The sequence below is a fragment of the Manis pentadactyla genome, chromosome 2, assembly GCF_030020395.1.
Source record: "Manis pentadactyla isolate mManPen7 chromosome 2, mManPen7.hap1, whole genome shotgun sequence".
In the NCBI taxonomy this organism is placed as follows: Eukaryota; Metazoa; Chordata; class Mammalia; order Pholidota; family Manidae; genus Manis; species Manis pentadactyla.
Window position 1 is genome coordinate 191276623 of NC_080020.1, and position 23408 is coordinate 191300030.

The window sequence follows — 23408 nt, forward strand, 5'->3', positions numbered from 1 at the left end:
AATAATATATACTGGTTAAGTCACTACTGAATTTCATGGTGCCCTCTTCAAATTTTGTTTTATATTGTTGTGTGGGACATAGACAAGAGACTCTAAGTATAAAATTAGGAAGACAGTGTGCTCACAAGCCAGAGGTAAACGGTCACCACACCCAGTTTTCAGTACCTCAGAATTGCAGGCAGAGGCACAAGAGAACCTCTCTGAGAGATTGTTTTTACTCTGATTAGTTCACAACTTTTGAATCTTACTTTTATCAATAATGTGGTTTCTTACTTTTATTGGTAATGTGACAGCCATTTCTGTTGTCAAATCTCTACAGTGTGCTGACCTACATATTCATGATAGATGTTTCTTTGCCAAACACCACACCAACAGCATCCCCTCGTGTCCCTGAGTTTACTGCTCGAATTCTAGAGAAATTGAAACCCCTCATGGATGTGGATGAAGAAATTCAGAACCATGTTATGGAAGAAAATGGAATTGGTGAAGAAGATGAACGAACTCAGGGCATTAAACTCTTAAAAACTAGTGAGTGGCTAAAATTAGTAGAAACTCAACGTAAAAACGGACATTTACATAGATTACCCTATTAGCTTTTTTTCTTTTTGTTTTTTTGTGGTAAAATGTACATAATTTAAAGTTCATGGGAGCAGATACCTTCCCATTGTTGTCGCCATTATTCATCCTTAATACTCTTTTCATCTTCCCAAACTGAAACTCTCTACTCATTAAATGATAACTTCTCATTCTACCCTTCCCCCATTCCTGCCAACCACAATTCTGTTTTCTTTCTCTATGAATTTACATGTTCTAGGGACCTTGTAAGTGGAACTACACAAGACTTGTCCATTTATGTCTTGCTTTCTTCACTTTGCATACTGTTTTTAATATTTGTCCATTTGTCTGTTGATGAACATTTAAGCTGTTTGTACTTTCCGGCTATTCTGCATAACTGCTATGAGCACGGGTGTCTGTTTGAATCCCTACTTTCATTTCTTTTGCCTATGGAATGTGGAATTTCTAGACCATATGGTAATTCTATGGTTACCTTTTTTGAGGAGCTAGTAAGCTATTTTCTACATTGGCTGTCCTGTTACATTCCAACCAGCAGTGCAGAAGGATTACAGTTTTTTCACATCCATGCTAACACTTATCTTCTATGTTTATAATTTATAGCTATTCTAATGGGTGTGAAGAAGGTATCTCATGTTTTGTTTTATTTTCCTAATGACTAGTGGTTGAACATCTCTTCATTTGCTTGCCATTTTTTATCTTTAGAGAAATGTCTATTCAAGTCCTTTGCCCATTTTTTAAATAGGTTGTTTTGTTATTGCTGAGTTGTTCTTTATATATTCTGGATATCAATCCCTTACCTGATATTTTCTCCCATTCCATAGGCTGTCTTCTCACTCTCCTGATAGTGTCCTTTGATGCACAAATTTTTGATTTTGAATTTTATCTTTTCTTTGGTTTTATTTTTGGTGTCATAGCCAAGAAATCCTTGCCAAATTTAATGCTGTAAAGTTTCTCCCTTATGTTTTCCTTTAAGAGTTTTATTGTTTTAGCTCTTAGGTTTTAGGTGTTTAATCCACACTGACTGAATTTTTATAGGTAGTGTAAGATAAGGGTTCAGCTTCATTCTTTTGTGGGTATCTAGTTTCGACTGTCATTTCTTAATTAAATAGTCCTTTTGAAAATTAATTTGTCATGTGTGAGGGTTTATTTCTAAGCTTTCTAGTCCATTGGTCTCTGTTTCTCTCCTTATGTTAGTATTGCATTGTTTTGATTACTGTAGGTTTGTTGTAAGTTTTGAAATCTGGAAGTGTAAGTCCTCCAACTTTGTTCATTTTCAAAATTGTCTTGGTTATCAGGGGTATCCTATTGTTTTTATAGCTAAAAATTTTTTAGGGTTCCTCAGCATCAACAACTAACTTAGTTATCATTTTTGTTAAAATTATTGAAGGCTAGTTTTCACTTGTACTCGATGTAGGTATTTGGTAGACTGTTAAAAATATCTTGATTGATTCTTTGAGGGTAGCTTCAGTACCCTAGATCAACTGACACCTTTATTATGGGTCCTTCCTGATCAGTGTCTAATCTACAAAGTAACATAGGTGATTTCTTTCTTAACATTGAAGAGCCATCAGAGTGGCTGTCTGGCACTAGCATTGCAATATTCTACCTTGTGGTCTCTGACTCTGTTATGACGACTGATAACTGTGTATTTGTTTCCAAATAGTATTGAAATGGCTGATGGCAAGTGCAGGAAGATCCTTCTCTACAGCAGTCACAGAACAACTTCAGCTTCTACCTTTGTTTTTTAAGGTAAGTTTGTGGCCGAAATTAAGAATGCATCCATCCCATTTGACCTTTAAAAAGGAGTTTATATTTATCATCTGATAATTGTTAGGTTTTCAGATTGTGATATTTTCTCCCATTTTTTAAATTCCCCCATTCCTGCCAACCACAATTCTGTTTTCTTTCTCTATGAATTTACATGTTCTAGGGACCTTGTAAGTGGAACTACACAAGACTTGTCCATTTATGTCTTGCTTTCTTCACTTTGCAAGATTGGATTTCTTAAGGAGTCATAGGAAAATCATTAGGTGATAGTGGTTTAATATTTGTTGAGGTTTTCTAATGCTAGGTAATATTAGAATCTTAACAGATACATAAAAAGCTTATAGACAGAAAACATTGTTAAACTGATAGCCAGTTTCCAAGTAACAGCTTAGGAAAATATTGATAGCTGAAAGAAGTGTCAGTGAAATTTTTTAATATAGCTATTTCTGACTTTGTTAGTAAGTGTATTACAAAGCTGATGATCGAAATGTTTAGTAAGTTGTATTTATTTTGTACTATTAAATGGGGCTATAATTATCTCTAACAAACATCTATAGGAAGTAACTTGTCTCTGGTGATCATGTAATGACATTGAACTTTTATTTGATTTGCTGGAAGGTATAACTTGGGGTGGTTTTAATTACTCAGCTAGTCAGAGGATGAAGCTGATAAAATTAAGGTCACAGATTGATATATTAGTTTCCAAAATTATAGTTTGCAGTCATGCTGTGGGTTAAGGAAACAGTTTCATCTCATTACACATTTGGAAGATTTGGCACTTGCATCACCATTGCTTGACTGGTGTCAATTATTGGTCAGTACAGTTATCTTTTAAGAAGAAGGGGCCTTATTACTGCTTATTAGCAAATGGCATGCTAAACTTTTACAGTATACTTTGTCTCCAGGAAATCTCAAAAGTATAATGCTACTCCTAATTTTCAAAAGATTCACTACTAAAATACCTTTAGGAGTGCTGTGTAGAGCCTGGTAGCTACACATACTGTGATCTTTGGGGATATACAAATGGACAGTAACTATTAGTGTATAGGTCCTTGTTGCTTGGATACCTAGTTACCTAGTGTGTAGGCCTTTGGTGTAGATAGGGTTTGTCTTTAGAGCAGTGCTATTTAAGCTTTTTCCTGTTGTCACTTACACAGTAGATAATAACATGATCTCATATGTTCATAAATGATGGTTAATGTGCACTGTTTGGATGGTTAGAGTTCCTTCCCTTTCTTTAACTTGAAAAAAAAATAGACCATCAGAAAGCAAATACATGAGAGAAAGGTTGATAGAAGAATGATTAGAATACATTTGAAATATATAAAAAATAAATGATTAACAAGCTGTATTGAGCAAGCTGCTAGTGCATTCCCAACACTTCAGCTGAACATACAAATACTGAGGTTGTGAATCTGCTCGGCCATCGTAGCAAAACGGTCTGGGGTACAGAGGCACCACAGTGCAGATGGACAGGTACTCTGCAGACAGATTGGATGTGTAGCATGAGAATAAAGAGGGGAGTCCAAAAGTTGTTAACTAGACTGTGGAGGACCACAGAAATAGTTGGAGATGAGACCAAAAATTTTGTTTTAGACATATTTGATTATTAGATTCTAAATGAACTGTTATTTATCTTATCCCATAAAAGGCAGTTTTATATTTTAAAAAAAACCTTGACATATGTATATCAAAGTAGAAGTTTCAGGTATTTATCTATTTTAGTCTTAGGAGTCTCCATATCACTCAAAATTAAGGGAAGGGGATTTCCCACCAACAACAGTTTACAGAGCACTGGCTTTGGAGTAAATAGAGACCTAGTTTAAAATACTGGTCTGACAGTTATTTTTTTGTGCCCTTGGACAAGCTACTGTGTTCTTATATGTAAAGTGTGGAGATAATATCAGCATCCCTTATATAATTGTTAAAAGGATGATATGGGATAATGCCTCTAAAGTAGACAGCAGTGTAAAATATGCACTTATTTTATTTTTGTTACTAGTTTTTAACTGAATTTTAATTTGGAATAACCAAGACCTCAAATGGTGATGGTCAGGGAGAAAGGACATGTTGTGTCCTAAGTTTCAAACTTCAAAGAGTCATCAGAACTTACCACTATAGAATAATAGTTTTGCATATGTCAAACTTAAGAGAAAAATTTGCAAATAATGTCATAATTGGTATAAAATTACATGCCATTTATGACATTGCTTCAGAAAAATTATTTTTCTCAATAGAGCAGAGGAACACTGTAAAATATTTCCTTTGATAACTAGATGGGCAGCATTTTCTGTGCCGCAACTTAATATAAGTTAAATCTATACCAAAAATAATGAATTGCTTGAAACAAGGCAAAAGAAAGATTAAGGTCTCCTTTCTTTTATATCAGTGTATCAGTTAAGGTTCTTTGATTACAAGCACTAGAAACCAAATGGCTGTGACAGCCAAAGTAGGAAATTAGATTACCTAGAAGTATATACGTAGTTCTCAGAATGGAGGTAAAAGCTTAAGAACTGAGTAGGAACCATAGCAACTCTGGGGACCTAGGTTAACAGAAACTAAGCCTCATCAGGACTACTCTCTCCTTGAATCTCTCTCAAAGGTTCAGGTGCCCAGAAAAAGTTTCATTGGCCAGGATCTGAGTAGGAACCATAGCAACTCTGGGGACCTAGGTTAACAGAAACTAACAGCCTCATCAGGACACTCTCTCCTTGAATCTCTCTCAAAGGTTCAGGTGCCCAGAAAAAGTCTCATTGGCCAGGATCAGGTCTCTGTTACTCTCTGGTTGCAGAGTATGATCCCTTAATGACATCCCACCAGAATGACAGAAGAGAAAGGGTGCTTTTCCATAAGTTAATTATAATGTCATTATCAGCAGAAAGAGGAATGGATTATCAGGTAGGAAATGCCCATATTTATGCTACAAGCAGCCATTAAAATTTCTTATTTCAAGTCTTAAGGAAAACCCAAATCACTGTAGCTCTCCATTCTGTAGTATGGCCTTGAAAACAAAAAGAAAGTAATAGGGCAGTATAGATTTGTGTGACCACCACTGCAACCAAGATACAGAAATACTCTATCAGCACAAAAAAATCTCTTTATGCTACCTGTGTATAGTCATACCTCCCTCCCTTTTCCTCACCATCTTTAACCCCTGGCAACCACCAATTTGTTCTCCGTCTTTATAATTGTCATTTCAAGAATGTCATATAAATGGAGGATGTGACCTTTTATGATTGGCTTTTTTTACTCACTTTTTTTTTTACATTGAAAAAAAGATTATAGCATATATTTTTTTTATGAAAGGGCTTATCTACCTCCCTTCAGTGTCAGAAGAACACCCCCAAACTTTAAGGTTGTCTGAGTCTTTTCTATAGCCATACACATGGTTCATACAGTATATGCATGTATTCTTTTTTAATGGCTATATTGTATTATCCTTTAGTTAACCGGTTTTCTTTTAATGGACACTCTAGTTATTCCCAGCTTTTGGCTGTTGAAATAGTGCTTATGCTAGCAATATTTTCAAATATGAGTTATATTTGTAGGATAATTACTGTGTATAAAGTTGCTGGGTAAAAGAAATCTATCTGCATTTGTAATTAGGGCAGATAACTGACCTCCAAAGAGGTTGTGTTATGTTATCTCTTCCCCCATAATATTGAAATAATCTTACTGGTGAAGTAGATTTTTAAAAAAATCATTGTACTTCTTTAGTGAGACTCTCTTTACAAATATTGGCTATTTGTATTTTTCTGTCAGTTGTCTGTTTTTTATTTTGCCAGTTTTGGATTGTGGTGTTGAAAAGGAGTCCCATTTTATAATTTTCTTTATTTTTAAATGGTGCGATTAAGTCTTGGTGTGCTGTTGGGTCAGGTACCTCCATTTTGGGTCTGTTGTTCCTTTTTTAAAATAGGAGTCACCAAAAAAGAAAACCACAGGCCCGGAATAGAGTCACTAATGGAAGGCCAACTCACCAAGCTAAGGCTTAATAGGTCATCTAATTGTAGTGTCAGCCTCCCACAGAAATGTGGTCTTAACCCATCAGTCAGGAGTTTTCTGGTCAGCACCAATGGGGTAACCTGTCATTTGGGCCCTCAATCCCCTAAAAGAAGATGAGGTAATAATCTGCCTTGAGGCCCTCTGCTCTTACCTCTAAGGGGAAGGTGACCTTGCCTGAACTAAACCACTCTTTTCTTTTCTTAATAACTTCCTTGCCCCACACGCCTTTCTATAAAAACCTTCCATTTCATGCAACATCTCCAAGCATCTCTGTTTGCTAGATGAGATGGTGCCCAATTTACGAAGCACTTAATAAAGCCAGTCAGATCTTCAAATTTACTCACCTGTATTTTGTTTTTTAACAGAACCAAGATTTTTAGCAGAAGAGATGAGATTAAAAAAAAAATCCAAGTGGGTTAGCAAAATCCTGGTAATCTTTAATTTGAAAATAACAGTGATCTTATGATCTGTTTCTCTTTTAAAAATGGCTTACCACCAGAAAAGCCCAGAACCACTAATCAACCTAGTAGCACTTAATAGTCCTAGTGTCCAGATTATGGTTTATAAGTACCATTTCCTACTAGAAGAACAAGGGCTTCTTGCAGAAATGGCCAATCTCAGGTTTGGGCCAAGAAATATATAGGATAAACCTAGGTCATATTGCCATACCAGAAACCAATAATGCTACAATCATATTAAAGGACTAGGAGACAGTTTCAGCACTAATAAGAAGAGTACCTACAGTGGATTAAAGCCATTAAATTTGTTGAAATTCATTGGTTCATAAGGATACTTTGTGTTTTTTGTTTTTAATTCATTGTTCACTTTTGGAGGGTAGGAGGGACATCATTATTCTGAATGAAGTTTTTCTGTAAGGTATTCTAGGTAATAAGAAGGAGTGAGTCACCATTTTGTAAACATCTTTTTATAAATCTCGTCACAGAGGAAGAAAACTGAACATAAGTGAAAGAAGTACACAACACCACTTAAATTGTGCCCAGACTTGAAAAAAATCATACCTCTCGATCTAATGGTTACTTTGTACTTAGTACATACTACTTAAGCTAGTGAATACCACACTACAAGGATGCAGTCAGTGAAGAAAGGCCACAAAAGGGAACACTTTTTTAGAAAAAAGTTGGGAATTTTAAAAGAGGGTGAGAAGAATGCATTTTTTTTTTATTTTTAATACAATCTTTTAGATTTAAGAGACGTACCAACCAAATGCAGGGTATGGTCATTATGTTGAGCCAGATTCCCCAAAACCATTGTAATAACACAGGTATGAAATAATTTGGGGAAATTTGAGCACTACTGAATATGTTATGTTTTAGCTGCAATGGTCATATGTGAAGTCATTATAACTTTTTTTTTAAAAGAAACTATCTTTTAGAGATACATAATAAGATATTCATGTATGAAATACATCTGGGATTTGCTTCAAGTAATTGGAGAAGGGGGAAGCAGAGGGGAGCAAAAACAGGAAAGGATTATCCATGAATTTCTCATTGTTGAAAAAGTGATTGGTTCATTGGGATTCATTATACTATTCTCTAGTTTGTACATTTGAAATTTTCCATTGAAGCTGTTAAAAGTAAAATATGATCTTTTTCATGTAGAGATACCTTTGTACTTCTTTGCTGTTATTTTTCAATTTATGTCTTTGGTTTTATTGCTCTCTAGATTGCCCCAGTGGAAAATGACAATAGCTATGATGAACTGAAAAGAGATGCAAAGTTATGTTTATCACTAATGTCTCAGGGGTTGCTTTACCCTCATCAAGTGCCTTTGGTACTTCAGGTGCTAAAACAAGTAAGAGTGTATAACAAATATTTATATATTTTCATTAGAATTGTGGTTTATCATACTGAGAATTTCACAAAGTAATTTGCAGTACATGCAATACCTGATACTTGTTTTCATATTGGATTTTCTTTTCATATGAGAGAAGACTTACTGACCAAAGAAACAGATTTACATCCTGTACCTCCCTCTGCCACCAATTTCTGTGACCTTGGGTAGGTCACTGAGTCCCAAAATTTTCTATGTATACAAAGAGCTAATTATTCAAGCATCTTTGATACAAAGTGCTTATGAGGGAGGAGATGGCCATTCCCTTTTACCATATATTTTATTCACTTATATTTCCTGGTTTATGGTTGGAAGACCTATGTGACTATATCTTCTGGCTGCATTTTTGGTATGCTCAGCTTCACCGACTCATGTATGTATTATTTATAATATAAAAATAAATATGTTTCCCTGGTTTTCAGGCTTTTAAGTTTGATTACCATTGAAAAATATTTTTTAACAGCTCCAATTGGTAATTTTTGTAGTGGTAACTTTAGTAGTTCTCAACCTTATCTGCTTTCAATACCCTATCTGCTAGTCCCAAAGGTAAAAAATAAAATAATGTGCACACATTGGAGGAGAATCATTAATTGTAAAATTCTCTCTTCTAAAATTGACTTTTCTTTGTGCTTCTTTCCCTTTACTCTCAACCATTCATACATTCTGAATAACTAACTTTACCTGACATAGATCATGCAACATTTTATTTAGAAGAAAATGAGTTTGCTCTACCTATAACTACAAAAGTAGAATTATATTAGATTCTTTTATTTGTGTGTAGTTTCACTGTCTTCTTATGTTCTTGTGAGCCCTGTTTTCATTGTTCTACTTATTTTTCATTCACAGACAGCAAGAAGTAGTTCTTGGCATGCTAGATACACAGTACTGACCTACCTCCAGACCATGGTATTTTATAACCTCTTTATTTTCCTAAACAATGAAGAAGCAGTTAAAGACATCAGGTGGCTGGTTATAAGTCTTTTGGAGGATGAACAGCTAGAGGTAAAGTTTAAGTTATAGCAAATCAAAAATGAATAAATTTAAAGAAAGAATCATGGCAAGCCCCTCCCCCCAGAAGTATTTGCACACAGATGTGTTTTAGTAAAGCATAAATTATTAAAAGTAACGTTAATTTAACCTAGCACTATGTGACTAATTTTGCTACACCCTCATCATGATTTCCTTTAGTACAAATGGAAACAAAAAATTGGGCATGTTCTTGTTCTGGCTTCTCTTTGCATTTGGCAGATAATATTTGGGAACCAAAGTTTTCTCATCTATGAAATTGCAGGTGATAATACCCTACATGTCTTACTGATTTTTAAGGACTGACAGGGAGTGTGTGTGATGGCAGTTTCAAGAGAATGAAAATCTGTGCACAGATGCTATTATCCAGTAAACTTGAGAGAGGACTGTTGTCCCTTTTTATTTCCTTTGGTAGAAAAAATAAAGGCAACTTTTGTGGTGAAGTTTTGTAATATTTTGTACAAAAGTCTAAATCTAATAGTTCAGATAGCCAATGTATTAAAAGCATGCTGTAATAAATATGAAATTTGGTATAAAACTTTCTGCATTGGCCTAAGATAAAGAGACTGTAATTGAAATTTTTGTGAGATTTGTACTTATTTTATGGATCTTATGTGTTTTCCATGTAGTGGAGAACATGGAATTATATAGTTTATTTGAGAGCACTGAAAATAGATTGTATCCATAGGGAACTGGGAATGGCCATTTCTTTACCTCCCTATTGAGCCTATTCATTTTGCATTCCAGCTTTCTTGTATTCTGGGAGCACAATTGTATAGACCTTAGGGTATTCACACAGTAGTTAAAATAATTTCAGCAGGTTTCAGTTAAAATTTTTATAGGTAGCTGTAAATTTTTTTTAACCTTTTTTTTTCTTTTTTTTTTTTAACTAAAGGAATGGAAATGGAAAGCCAGTGTTTCATAATTTTTAATATTACAGCAAATGCATTAAAATTTACTGTTTCCTGGACATTGTTTTAGAATATTTTTATAGATTATTTTCATCTTTTCTTTCATATAGGCCTAAATATAGCTGTTATTATAACCATATACAAGACATTTATAAAAACTATATTTTTTAAATGTGTGATAGACATTTTTTAAATGTGTGTAGCTGTAATAGCTACAGCTAGCCTTGATAATATTGGAAAAAAATCCTTGTGATCATCTAAATGAGAAATGTTTAAAGAAAACTTCATAGATTTAAAGGAAAATTTTTAGAAGTGATGGGAAATAGTATTTTACTGATTTTAAAAAAAGCTAAAAACTTTTTCCCCTCACTTTATAAAATTAATTAATTATAGACATGTGCAGACTGACTCTTGGTTAATATCTCAGAAGGAGACCTTTCTACTAGAAAAGAGAATAACTCAGTTGGAGGCATTTGGTTAAATTGTTAGCAGTTTAAAGAAAAAGAAAAGTCAATGAGAACATGTCATGCTAAAATATATTCCAGATGTAGTAAAGAAATGCTCTTTTAAATCAGAGAAAGTAGGAGAAATGAATTTGGATATTTATATGAATTTCAAGCAGAGGGGACTTTCTAAGCTTTTAAATTGATGTCACAAATCCAAAGGACAGATCTGACTATAACAATATGAGAAATCGATTAGTTTAAATGGGTCAAGCTTCAAACTAGAGAAAAACGTCGTAGCAAAAGAAAATCAACAAGACCTTGTAACGTAGATAGTGGTGGTAGTGTAATATGTGTACAGATAAAAACAATACAAGCAATAAACCGTGAAAAGCCAATTCTCTCTTAATGACCAGAGAAATGCAAATTTAAAATAATGAGACATTTTCCACCTACTCTTAATTTAGTGTACTCTGCACCCCCAAAATGCAAAAATGTGCAATGATGATAACCACTATTGATAAAATATAAACTAGTGTCCCATATTAGTTATGTATCATAGATAGTATGTCAGCATTGGTTCTTTGAAAAGCAGTGATAGCTAAAAAAATTAATGGTAATATTGTACATAAAAATCTGTGAATCCTAAATCTTAGAATCTACCCTAAGAAAAATAAATTGCAGTATAGAAAAAGTTATATAAATTAGCAACATATTTTGTAGCACAGTAGTGAGAAGCTAAAAGCATTCTCATTTAGTTAAACATAAAAATAAGTTGTAGTGTGAAGGGAGGTAATGCAGCCAAATATGAAGTAGTAAGACATTTTATATTTCATATTAATAGTGTAGTAAAAGTAGCAAAGAAAATGTTCACAAAAATTGTCACAATGAAAACAAAATTTGAGAATAGCAAAAGATCTATGTGCTTTTCAAATTATTATTGCCTGTCTTTATCAGTATTTAGCAGAAGTTTTTATGATCATATAACTTTCACTGGCACTGCCCCCCGCTTTTCTTTAGGCTCTCCAGAACATGAGTTCTCATTACAATTTGAAATGGAGTATTATACTTCGCATTTAGTACATCTATAAACTGTTTTTAAGTCTGATGATAGCCTATGGAATTCATAAGAAGTGAACTGGATATAAATCTCTACAATATATGCCAGTTGTAGAAATAGGCTGTTATCTTTTAGCAGTGAAAACAACAAAAGCAGTAGTTTTAAGAGATATAGAGTCTAGGAAAATTTTTAATGTCAAGATCTGGCACTGCTTTTACAGTCATAGCCCTGATGTGGAGAACTATGTCAGTGGGAAAATAATTTTTCAAGAAATTTGATTTTGTATGAAATAATTAAGCATTTACTTTCTGTAACCCAGAGGTAGTGGCTTTCTTCCAGTTTGAGACCACAGACACTTTGAGAATATGATGAAATCTCTATTAAAAAACTGGGAAGAGCATTTACACAATTTGCATACAAATGTCAGGAAAACACCTGACCCCAGATCCCACACCACCTTCCTAGCCTCCTCCTGTCAGGCTCAGGATCTTAGCTCTAATAGAACTGATTGTTTCTACAGGTTCGAGAAATGGCTGCTACCACCTTAAGTGGTCTATTACAGTGCAACTTCCTTACCATAGACAGTCTCATGCAGATTCATTTTGAGCAACTTTGCAAAACAAAACTACCGAAGAAAAGAAAGCGAGACCCTGGTTCTGTGGGAGATACGATTCCTTCTGCAGGTAATGATGCTGTTAGAAAACACATGTGTCCTTTTGGGAATTAACCAGGCATACTCAACAAATATTTATTGAATACTTCTATGTTTCCGGGTTTTGTCCCTGCTTTTGAGGAACTTTGTATATAGAAAGCAAGACCTGGAATATAAAAGCTAAAATTGAGAGGTACAAAGGAATCTATGGTGCTGCATGCAACTATTATAATAAATCAGGCCTGTACTTGCCCACCTGAAATCTCTTTATAAAGAGAAATCCAGAATTTGTTATTTTGAAGGGTCTAAATGTCATTTTTTAGTATTTATATTATAACTTATGTGTAGCTGTACTAAGAAAAAAGCTAAATAAAACAAGCTTTGCTTTTATGTGCAGAGGGGTATTTAGTATTTCACTAGGCATTTGGTAGGAGGATGAGAAGATGATTACTGTACAGGAGCTTCCACTCTAAGCATAAAGATAATAAGCAAGAACATGAGATTTGATAACTGTCATGATTAACAAGAAATTTAACTGTGATCACAAAGAAGCATCTGATCTTGCCATTACTAACTACAGTCACAAGAATAATGGAAAATATATAGAAACAATTAGTTAAGTAGAAAGCTTATCAAATTTCAGGAAGTGGTTGGAATATGAAGCTCTCTAATGCTGATTATAGTAGGATCTTAAATATATCATTACCTAATAGGAATTTCAATGAAAATACCAGTGCATATTCTAGTTTCTTTGAGGACTGTAGTTTTTAATAATTAAGCACCAAAGTAGTTGTAGGTCTTTGTTATACCAAATGGCATTGTTTATAATTCTGACTATTCCAGATTCCTTTTTCTCAACTTCATTTTCCCATCCACCATGTTTTATGTATACACATATATTTACAAACATGTACATACACACCTCTTTTTTAAAAAACAGAATCTGAAAGCACTTTAAGGTAACTTTTATCACTAAATAAAGAATAGAGAGCCTGTAGAATACAGACAAAATGAGTTCTGTTTTGAGAAATACAGGTACTGCTCACCCAGGGTATATAATACCTGATGAATTGAGGCATTCTATGGGGGGCTAGTCACATAAAGGAAGAAGGGATATAATTTTGATTGGAGATTGTTTTGGGTTTAGGGCATATGGTATGAATTGATCAAAAAAGTCATTACTGTTGGTCTTAGCAAAGATATGGCACATTTCTGACCTAGACATAATTATGCTATCATTGAAGGACAGCTATAGGATATCTTTAATTCAGCCTCAAAATTATGTTTTTGATGTGTATGCATACAGATTCATTTTAAATGAAATTCACAAATTGAAAACAACTGGTGTAATTAAAGTAATTTTATTTCACGTATCAAGTATAATAGAGTCCTGTAAATGCTTGTATGCATGTTTCTGTTTTTCTCTGCAGAATTGGTCAAACGCCATGCTGGGGTGCTAGGACTTGGTGCATGTGTTCTCTCTAGTCCTTATGATGTTCCCACCTGGATGCCCCAGCTCCTTATGAATCTCAGTGCACATCTGAATGATCCTCAGCCTATTGAGGTAAAATTCTTCCTTGTTAGTTTCTTTGCTTACATATTATCAGTGATACTTTGTAAGAAACCACTTCTACTAGTAACTTCCTCCACACTCTGGACTTCTGCTTTGATAAAACTACTGTTATTACCTTTGCCAAGGCCAAATCTACTCATAAATGATTATTAAAATTTTGCAGAGACCTTGCTCTGATATATATTTGAGATCTTTTGTTATCAAGGAAATTACTATGTCCCTCCTAGACCAGTGGAAATAAAATACTGCCAGTGTTGTCAGGATAGTTAAATTTTATACTTTTGTTTTAATAGCATGTTATATCTAGTAAGTATCTAGCTGGCAACTAATATTAAACAGGAAATGGTGATGGTATTGTTTAGTGAACACCTGTATTCCTAAATTAAATAACTCAGAAGACCAATGTGTTTGTCCTTTTCACCCTGGTAAATAGGTGTAAGTGTATATTGAAACTGGTTTAATAATGTGGTATAAGTTCTAGTAGTGTGTCCTAAGATATAGCTAGTAATTCTGAAGAAGAGAGTGTTGTGGCTTTGTGAAGTAGGAGTGGATTGTTGGTTTTGTAGCACATGAAGTGTGAGATCTGGAGTCTCAAGGGATTGTTGCTTAGCTAAAGGTATCCTAAATATAAACCTAATTGTTTGTTCAGAGGTTAAAATAAAATGTTTTGGGTTGCCTACCCTACAGATGACTGTAAAAAAGACCTTATCCAATTTCCGAAGGACGCACCATGACAACTGGCAAGAACACAAACAACAATTCACTGATGACCAGTTGCTTGTTCTCACTGATCTCCTTGTGTCACCATGCTATTATGCATAGAAATGTAAGCCAGCAAAATTCTGAGTTTAAAGAAATCTAACATTCTCAGACAAATGTCATTGGTTTGATGACTTTTGAGAAGTGGCTATTCGTTGTTTTTTCTTTTTGCTGACATTTTTAGATGTCACTGTTTAGTTTTTTTTTTTTTAACATAACTTTTTGCTATGGCCACTGGAAGTAAGTTTCCAGAGAATTTTTTCTTGCTTCCCTACTTCAGATACTAAGCAGAGAGTTGATGCGACTGCTTTTGGACCTTCATAAAATGAGTAGGCTTAGTGGCCTAGAAATGGTTAGGTAAAAGAAAAGAAATCTCATTCTTACTTGCCTCCTGAGTTGGGCCCTGGGCATTTTGGGTTGCCCTTGGGACTCTATAGAGTTATACATAGTTATAAGGATATTTCATGTGGATTCTTAAGTATTTATTATCCATTCTGTATTTCAGAGGGAAGACCCAGGAAACTTTTACTGGGATAGGAAGAATAAAGAAAATTTCACTTACTCGGCTTTTAGAGTTGGCTATTCTATTGTCTAATTGAAATTTTTTTCCCTCCCTGATACAGATGAGTAATCCGCACTTCAAGCTCTTTTCATCAAAAATTCCAGATCCTCAGGTACCATCTTTGGTGGCTCTCTGCAGGTTTTAAAACTGCCTCTGTTGCGCTCTCATGATTTTGGTGGTTTCTATATTTGGTCTCATTAGTCTGGGCTCCACAGGTTCTCAGCTGCCATTTGATTTCCTAACTAGAAATGTTTCCTGAACATCGATCACTTTTTCAAGGCATCTGACAAACCCACAGTGTCTCAGACCAGAAACAACTACCCAGTATAATCATGGCATCCAAGACCAGAGAGAGTCTAGGAACTCATTAAGAAACCGTTTTCTTGGAATGGAGAATATCCATCTGTAATACAAGTCCTGTCATTTCATTCACCTCAAATTATTTTGAATTATTTTCAAATGGCTGTTGGGTATAGATGGCAGTAAGGCTGTGGGCCATAAATCTGATGCCTTGAGAGCCTTGGGTTTGGAGAATCGTGAAGAGGGAAAGAAAAGAGGGCAAGTGTTGACTCTATCCAAGGATATGATGGATTGCTCGACCAGGACACAGAAATGCAGTCTGTGTCCAAGTACTTCCCACAGACTGGAGTTTTTGGTGCTTAATAGAAGAGCAGTTGCTTTAAAACTGGGGGTTTGGTGAATAAATTTTTGATTGTTGTGTGTGTAAACAATGTGTGATTTTGAAAATAAACAGCAACAACAATAAAAACCTGACTGGTTGATTTTTACCTATATTCTTTACAAATATTGTTTGACCCTCTTTTGAAAACTGTTATACTTCACCTAGTGGAAGACTGCTGTGTTTGTGGAAATTCTGTTGTTTTTCTTCTTTTTTTTTTTGCTTGCAGAATCATTGAAAGATGACTAATAAGTCTTGATATTTAATTGACTTGTTTAATAAATGTTGTATAGATGTAAAAGACTGTATAAACTGTAGAGATAGCATTGGCAAGACTGTGTACAGATGCAGCCTTTTACACACCACCACTGTGTAATTAATTTGTAAAGATTCACATGTACCTCTTACAGTGATTTTTGGCTTTTGTACCAATGGAATGCCATTTTTGTGTTTTTAAATTATTTTCTTTATCTTTTTATGTTACAAAGGCTGAGGTGCAGGGCTTTTTAGTTCATTTATCATTAGAATGTCTGAATTTTTATGTAACTTTTTTTGTGTGCATTTCTAAATGCAAACACATGTTTGCTATGACAAGTTTATAGAATGCAAGATATCTTCTAGGTTAAAGAAATTCACAAGTTGGTGAATGTCATCTTGTAACACACCCTGTACAGTCTTCCTTAAAGGAACACTACAGTATATTTTTTAGTATCTCTTGCTGAATGACTCAGTACAGACCTAGGCACAGCAGAGGTCATGGTACAGTATTTAAGTGTCAGCATACACAGGCGTAATCCCTGTATAGAATAGTGCCAAACTGATTATTTTGATTGTGTAACTAGTTTAAAACCCAATAAATGGATTGTTTTTAACACATGGCTTTTGTCTTCATTAATGGGAGAAAGCAGTTCTGTAGGCAGTGACTCTCATGGATTCTTTCTTCATCCATAGATCTGGATCCACAAATTCATGCCTTCTGACCAAAATAAATTATCTAGGTCGGACCTCTCCAGTACAGTAGCTTATAGCCATGGGTGACTTTAATTTAAGTTAAAATACATTTCCTTCTTCTCACCAGCCAATTTCAAGTACTTATGAGCCACTTGGGGCTAGTGATTTACCCTGTTGAATGGGACCCATGAATGTTTTCATCATCACAAAGTTCCATCAGCACTGATTTAGATGATTGATTCTTAAACTGATGTGTCTAAGAATCACCTGTGGATTTTGTTAAAATGTGAATTTTAATTCATGCTCCCAGCTCATGGTATCAATGCCTGGAACTGAGACCAGACTTTGAGTAGTGAGGCTTTCTATTACATTGACCACTTAAGCTTTCTTTAAGTTAACTAAGGTGTATGAAACCATGCCTTAGCAAGGTTCCAGAAGTGGGAACTTTGAAAAATACAAGATACTGGACACCCACTGTGTTCCTTGTTCAGAATTTCTGTGGTTGGGGCTTATACATAAATATCTTTTAAAAGCTCCATAACGCTTTAGCTGTGCAGCCAGGATTGCAAGGCACTGGTGAAGACTCCGAAGGCCCATTCTAGACCTAAAAACAAGGTATCTTAATCTGAGTTTGTAACCTGCCCCATGTGATTCTGATACAGAAGGTGCTTATTACCTTGATACAGTGAATTATTTAATTACCTAAATTTTCTGCAAGTGGCCTCAAGAATGAACAGGAGGAGGGAGAGTAAAGGGATGGATACTGTTGTCTCAAACAGTTCTTAAATGTATGTTGCATTAAAAATGGAGGACAGCAGGAACAGTGTAAAGGAGGCAATAAGAATTTCAGGGTGGGTGTAGATGCAGACCAACGTTAAGGAGTCATTGTTGACTGGGCATGGAAGAGAAAGGTTTCTAAATGGAAATGATGACCATAAGAAGTGAAAGGAGAGAAAGACAGGTGGTAAGGGCTCATAATCTAGCTTCTGGATAGATCTTTAAAATTCAAAGACTTTGTAAGACTTCCTGGATGCCCAATTAAATACTAGTTGCTTTGACTAAAAAAAGTGGACATCAGAGGCTGAAAAAAGATGGCAGAGTAGGAAGGCAAGGTGGAAACCTCCCACATGCACACCAAGGAAGTAACTACAGCAAATACAATTAACCTTACATGATCTGAAGAACAGACCAGCTACATCTGGAGAAGACCACATAAAGAAGGGTAAAGTGTCAGAGCCAAGACAGAGTAGCACCCAAGCACTTCCCCCATCCCAGGCCACAAGCTAGAGGGAGAGGCACTGTGTGGAGAGGGGATAAGTGCCCACATTGCATCGGGCTTTGGTGATTAACAGGGCTGGATTCCAGGGGGAGTCGGACCACCCTGGAAGGCTGAGACTTCTGCTGCTTGTGGAGGACAGGCATGCTGTACCAGTCCTGCTGAGACCCAACACAGAGGCAGCTGTGGGCAGGGTGCCAGAGGGGTAAGGGTTAGATGGAGCTTTCTCCACAGGAAGAAGGGCAGGTGGATAATGCTTTCCCAGCTTTCCCTCAGCCCAACTGGTCAGGCACTCACTGGAGCCCAACTGGTGGCACAGCTGCCAGGTGCTTCCTGAACACAGGCCTGCCTGGTGGGCAGAGGGACTCTCCCAGCTTACTTGGCCCTGTCTCAGCCCAACTGGAGAGGTCTGCAGGAGCAAGCTCCAAAGTCCCTTCCTTGCTGGCAGCCTGGCCTGCCCACTGCTCCCGTGCACCTGCCCAGCCCACCTGTGGCCCAGCAGTGCTGTCATTGCTGCAGGGCAGACAGAGTGTGGCCCTACCCACAACGATGTAGCAGGAGCACTGCTGCCTGGCTCACACAGATCCAGCTGAGATGAGCTGTCACTCTCTGTTGACAGAGCTCAGCCACTGCTGGCACATGCCAGAAAGATGGCCCTTTGCGCTGCCCACCAACAGCAACTGGGGCTCCAGGAAAGGAGAACCAGGCACTGGCAAGTAAAGAGTCTTGAGCATCTGGACACCACAGGATGCCTCCTTCATAAAGCCGTTACTCTCTAGACCAGGAGGCATAGTGGATCTATCTAATACAAAGGAAGAAACAAATTAAGACAAAATGATGCAGAGGAACATGTTCCAAACAAAGGTACAGGATAAGACACCAGAAAGAAGGCTAAATGAAACAGATCACCAATCTTCTTGATAAAGATTTCAAAATAACAGTCCTAAGCATGCTCACTGATCTGTGGAAAGTATTGATGATCTCGGGAAGGGTTTCAACAAAGAGAAGAGTTGAAAAAGAGCCACTCACAGCTAAAAAATAGAGTAACTGAAATGAAAAATACAATGGAAGGAATGAACAATAGATTGCTGCAAGTAGAGGAAATGATGAGATGGAAATTAGAGAACAGAAACAATGAAACTAAAAAACTGAGAAACTTTAAAAGTGGGAGGATGCTAAGAGAGTTGACAATTCCAAATGAATAATATTTGCATAATGGGGTATCAAAGAAGAAGAGAGACAAAGGGATTGAAAGTCCCTTTGAAGAAATAATGGCTGTAAACTTTCTCAATCTGGGGAAGGAAATAGACAACCCAGGTCCTGAAAACACAGAGTCCCTAACAAAAGAAACCCCAGGAAGACATACAATACAAAAACAACACTAAGACATATGATAATTTAAAAAATGACAACGATTAAGGGTAAAGAGTATTGAAAGCAGCCAGAGACAAAAAAGATTATGTACAAGGGAACCCCCATTAGGCTATCAGCAGACTTCTCAGCAGAAACTTTATAGGGCAGAAGGGAGTAACATGAAATATTTAATGTTTTGAAACAAGACCTTCAACCAAGAACCTTCAACCAGCAAGGTTATCATTTAAGATTGAAGGCGAGATTAAAAGTTTCCCAGATAAAGGCTGAAGGAACTCACCACCACTAAACCAGCATTATAGGATATGTTAGAGACTTCCATAGATAGAAATGTTCTTAACCTAAATATATTTCACTAGTGAAAATTAACCCACAGTAAAGGTAGTAGACTACTTACCAAGCAAGTATGAAGTTAAAAAACAAAAGTAGTAAAACCAGCTATACACAAAATCAGTCAAGGGACATACAAAAAAATGCAGGTTTAGAACATGTAATACATAAGTTGTGGAGGAGGAAGAATAAAAAAAGTATTTTTAGGTTGTGTTTGAAATAGAGGAACCATCAACCTAATGTAAACTGTTATATATTTAGGAAATTATCCACGAATGATATGGTAACCACAAACCTAAAGCCTATAATAGATATAAAAAAATTTTTTTAAGAAATCCAATTACAACATTAAAAAAAAACAGGCAACAAGAGTATAACAGAGGAATAAAGGAGAACATGTAACTACAAAAACAACCAGCAAACAGTAAGACGGCAATAAGTACATACCTATCAAAAACTACCTAAAATGTAAATGGACTGAATGCACCAATCAAAAGACACAGGGTGGCAGAATGGATAAGGAAACAAGACACATCTATATGCCACCTATAAGAGACTCATTTCAGACCCAAAGGCACACACACTACAAGTGAAGGGATGGAAAAATATATTTCATGCAAATAAAAGGGAGAAAAAAGCAGTAGTAATACTTGTGTCAGATAAAATAGAATTCAAAACAAAGAAAGAGGGTAACAAGAGACAAGCATTATATAGTGATAAAGGGATCGGTCCAAGAAGAGGACATAGCAATTATTAATATCCATGCACCAAACAGGAGCACCTAAATATGTAAAACATGCTACCAGAACTAAAGGGAAAAACAGACTGCAACTCAATCATATTAGGAGACCTTAACACACCACTGATATCAGTGGACAGATCATAAGACAAAATAAATAAGGAAACAGAGGCACTGAACAACACATTAGATCAGATGGAATTAACAGATATATACAGAATATTCCACCCAAAAGCAGCAGGATATACATTTTTCTCAAGTTCACATGGAATATTCTCTAGAATTGATCACACCAGACCACAAAAAGAGCCTCAATAAATTCAAAAACAGTGAAATGTACCAAGCAACTTCTCATACCACAATGGTATGAAACTAGAAATAAGTAACAAAAGTATAACATTTCAAGATTGACCCAGGAAGAAACAAAATCTGCGTAGACTGATTACCAATAATGAAATTGAATTGGTAATCAAAAAACTCCCAGCAAACCAAAGTCCAGGACCAGATGGCTTCACAGCTGAATTCTATAAGACATTTAGAGAAGAGCCAATACCCATCTTTCTTAAAGTATTCCAGAAGTAGAAGAGGAGGGAATACTTTCAAACTCATTCTATAAGGCCAGCATCACTCAAATACCAAAACTAGACAAAGATACTACAAAAAAAAGTTATTTAGGCCAATATAAATCATTGATCAATGATGAACATAGATGCAAAAATCCTCAACAAATATTAGTAAACTGAATTAAAAAATACACCAAAAGGATCATCCATCATGACCAAGTAGGATTTATCCCAGGGATTCAAGGATGCTACAACATTCATAAATCAATATCATACATTACATCACAAAAGGATAAAAGTCACATGATCTCAATAGATGCTGAAAAAGCTTTAGACAAAATTCAACATCCATTCATGATAAAAACTCTTAACAAAGTGGGTATAAAGGGTACATACCTCAACATAATAAAGGCTATATACAAGAAACCCACAGCTAACATACTCAGTGGTGAAAAGCTGAAAATTTTTCCTCTAAGATCAGGAACAAAACAAAGATGTCCTCTCTTACCACTTTAATTCAACATAGTATTGGAGGTCCTAGCCACAGCAATCAAATAAGAGAAAGCAGTAAAAGGAATTCAAATTGGTAGGGAAGAAAAACTGTCCATTTGCAGATGACATGAAATAAATAGATACATAGAAAACCCTAAAGACTCCACCAAAAAACTATTAGAGCTAATAATTGGATTCAGCAAAGTTGCAGGATACAAAATACCCAGAAATCTGTTGCATTCCTATATTACAACAATAAACTAGCAGGAAAAGAAATCAGGAAAACAACTCCATTTATAATTGCATCAAAAATAATAAAATGCCTAGGAATAAACCTAACCAAGGAAGTGAAAGATCTGTACTCTGAAAACTCTAAGATACTCATGAAAGAAATTAAAGAAGACACCAATAAATGGAAATCTATCCTCTGCTCATGGATAGGAAGAATTAATATTGTCAAAATGGCCATCCTGCCCAAAGCAATTTACAGGTTCAATGCAATCACTATCAAAATACCAATGGAATTATTCAATGAACTAGAATAAATAGTTCTAAAATTCATATGGAATCAAAAAAGACCCCGAAGAGTCAAAGCAACCCTGAGAAGGAACAAAGCTGGGGGTGTTAGGCTCCCTGACCTTAAGCTATAATATAAAGATGCAGTAATCAAAACAGTATGGTACTTGCACAAGAACAGACCCACAGATCAGTGGAGCAGAATAGAGAGCCCAGATATTAACCCGCACATATATGGTAACTATTTATGATAAAGAGGCCGTGACAAACTCTTTAAAAACTGGTGTTGGGAAAACTGGACTGCTATATGCAAGAGATGAAACTAGACTACTGCCGAACTCCATACACAAAAGTAAACTTGAAATGAATGAAAGACCTGAATGCAAGACATGAAACCATAAAACTCTTAGAAAAAAAATAGGCAAAATCTCTTGAACATAAGCATGAGCAATTTTTCCCTAAACACATCTCAGGCAAGGGAAACAAAACATGAACAAGTGAACTACATTAAACTAAGAAGCTTCTGGACAAACTAAAAAGTAAAGAACACCATCAACAGAACAAAAAGGCAACCTACAGTATGGGATAATATATTTGAATACACTTTATCTGATAAGGGGTTAACATCCAAAATATATAAAGGATTTACATGCCTCAACACCAAAAATAAAACAATTAAAAAATGGGCGGAGGACCTGAACAGATATTTCTCCAAAAAAAGAAATACAGATGGCCAATGGGCACATGAAAAGATGCTCCACATTGCTAATCATCAGGGAAATGAAAATAAAAACCACAATGAGATACTGCCTCACACCAGTCAAAATGGCCACTATACAAAAGAAAAAAGATAGCAGATGTTGGAGAGGATGTGGAGAAAAGGGAAGCCTCCTACACTGTTGGTGGGCATGTAAATTGGTGCAGCCAATATGGAAAACACTATGGAGGTTCCTCAGAAAACTAAAAATAGAAGTACCATTCGACCCAGTAATTCCACTTGTAGGAACTTACCCAAAGAAAACAAAATCCCTGATCCAAAAAGATAATACGCTTCCCTATATTTATGGCTGCATTATTTACAATAGCAAAGATATGGAAGCAGCCAAAATGTCCATCAATAGATGAATGGATAAAGAAGAGGTGGTACATATACACAATGGAATATTAGTTGGCAAAAAAAAAAAATCCTGCCATTTGTGACAACATGAATTGACCTAGAGGGCATTAGGCTAAGTGAACTAAGCCAGGCAGAGAAAAACAAATACAATATGATTTCGCTTATTTGTGAAATCTGAAAACAATACAAAAC

At 35.6% G+C, this 23408-nt stretch overlaps 1 protein-coding gene across 5 annotated transcripts in view; it reads left to right on the forward strand.

Annotated features, from left to right (window-relative positions):
- PSME4 (proteasome activator subunit 4) overlaps positions 1 to 16733 on the forward strand; it is a 106065-nt gene extending 89332 nt beyond the window's left edge. For 2 of the 5 annotated variants that reach the window (XM_036925936.2, XM_057497209.1), the window contains exons 40-47: positions 320 to 528; positions 2240 to 2325; positions 8029 to 8157; positions 9043 to 9198; positions 12157 to 12319; positions 13719 to 13852; positions 14549 to 14687; positions 15244 to 16733. In XM_036925936.2, the coding sequence (XP_036781831.2) occupies positions 320 to 528; positions 2240 to 2325; positions 8029 to 8157; positions 9043 to 9198; positions 12157 to 12319; positions 13719 to 13852; positions 14549 to 14683 (1012 nt within the window). In that variant the 3' untranslated portion in view covers positions 14684 to 14687; positions 15244 to 16733. Of the gene's footprint in view, positions 1 to 319; positions 529 to 2239; positions 2326 to 8028; positions 8158 to 9042; positions 9199 to 12156; positions 12320 to 13718; positions 13853 to 14548; positions 14688 to 15125 lie in introns of all 5 variants that reach the window. The other 3 variants (XM_036925935.2, XM_057497210.1, XM_057497211.1) reach the window with 3 other exon arrangements.
- Positions 16734 to 23408: the final 6675 nt, after the last annotated feature.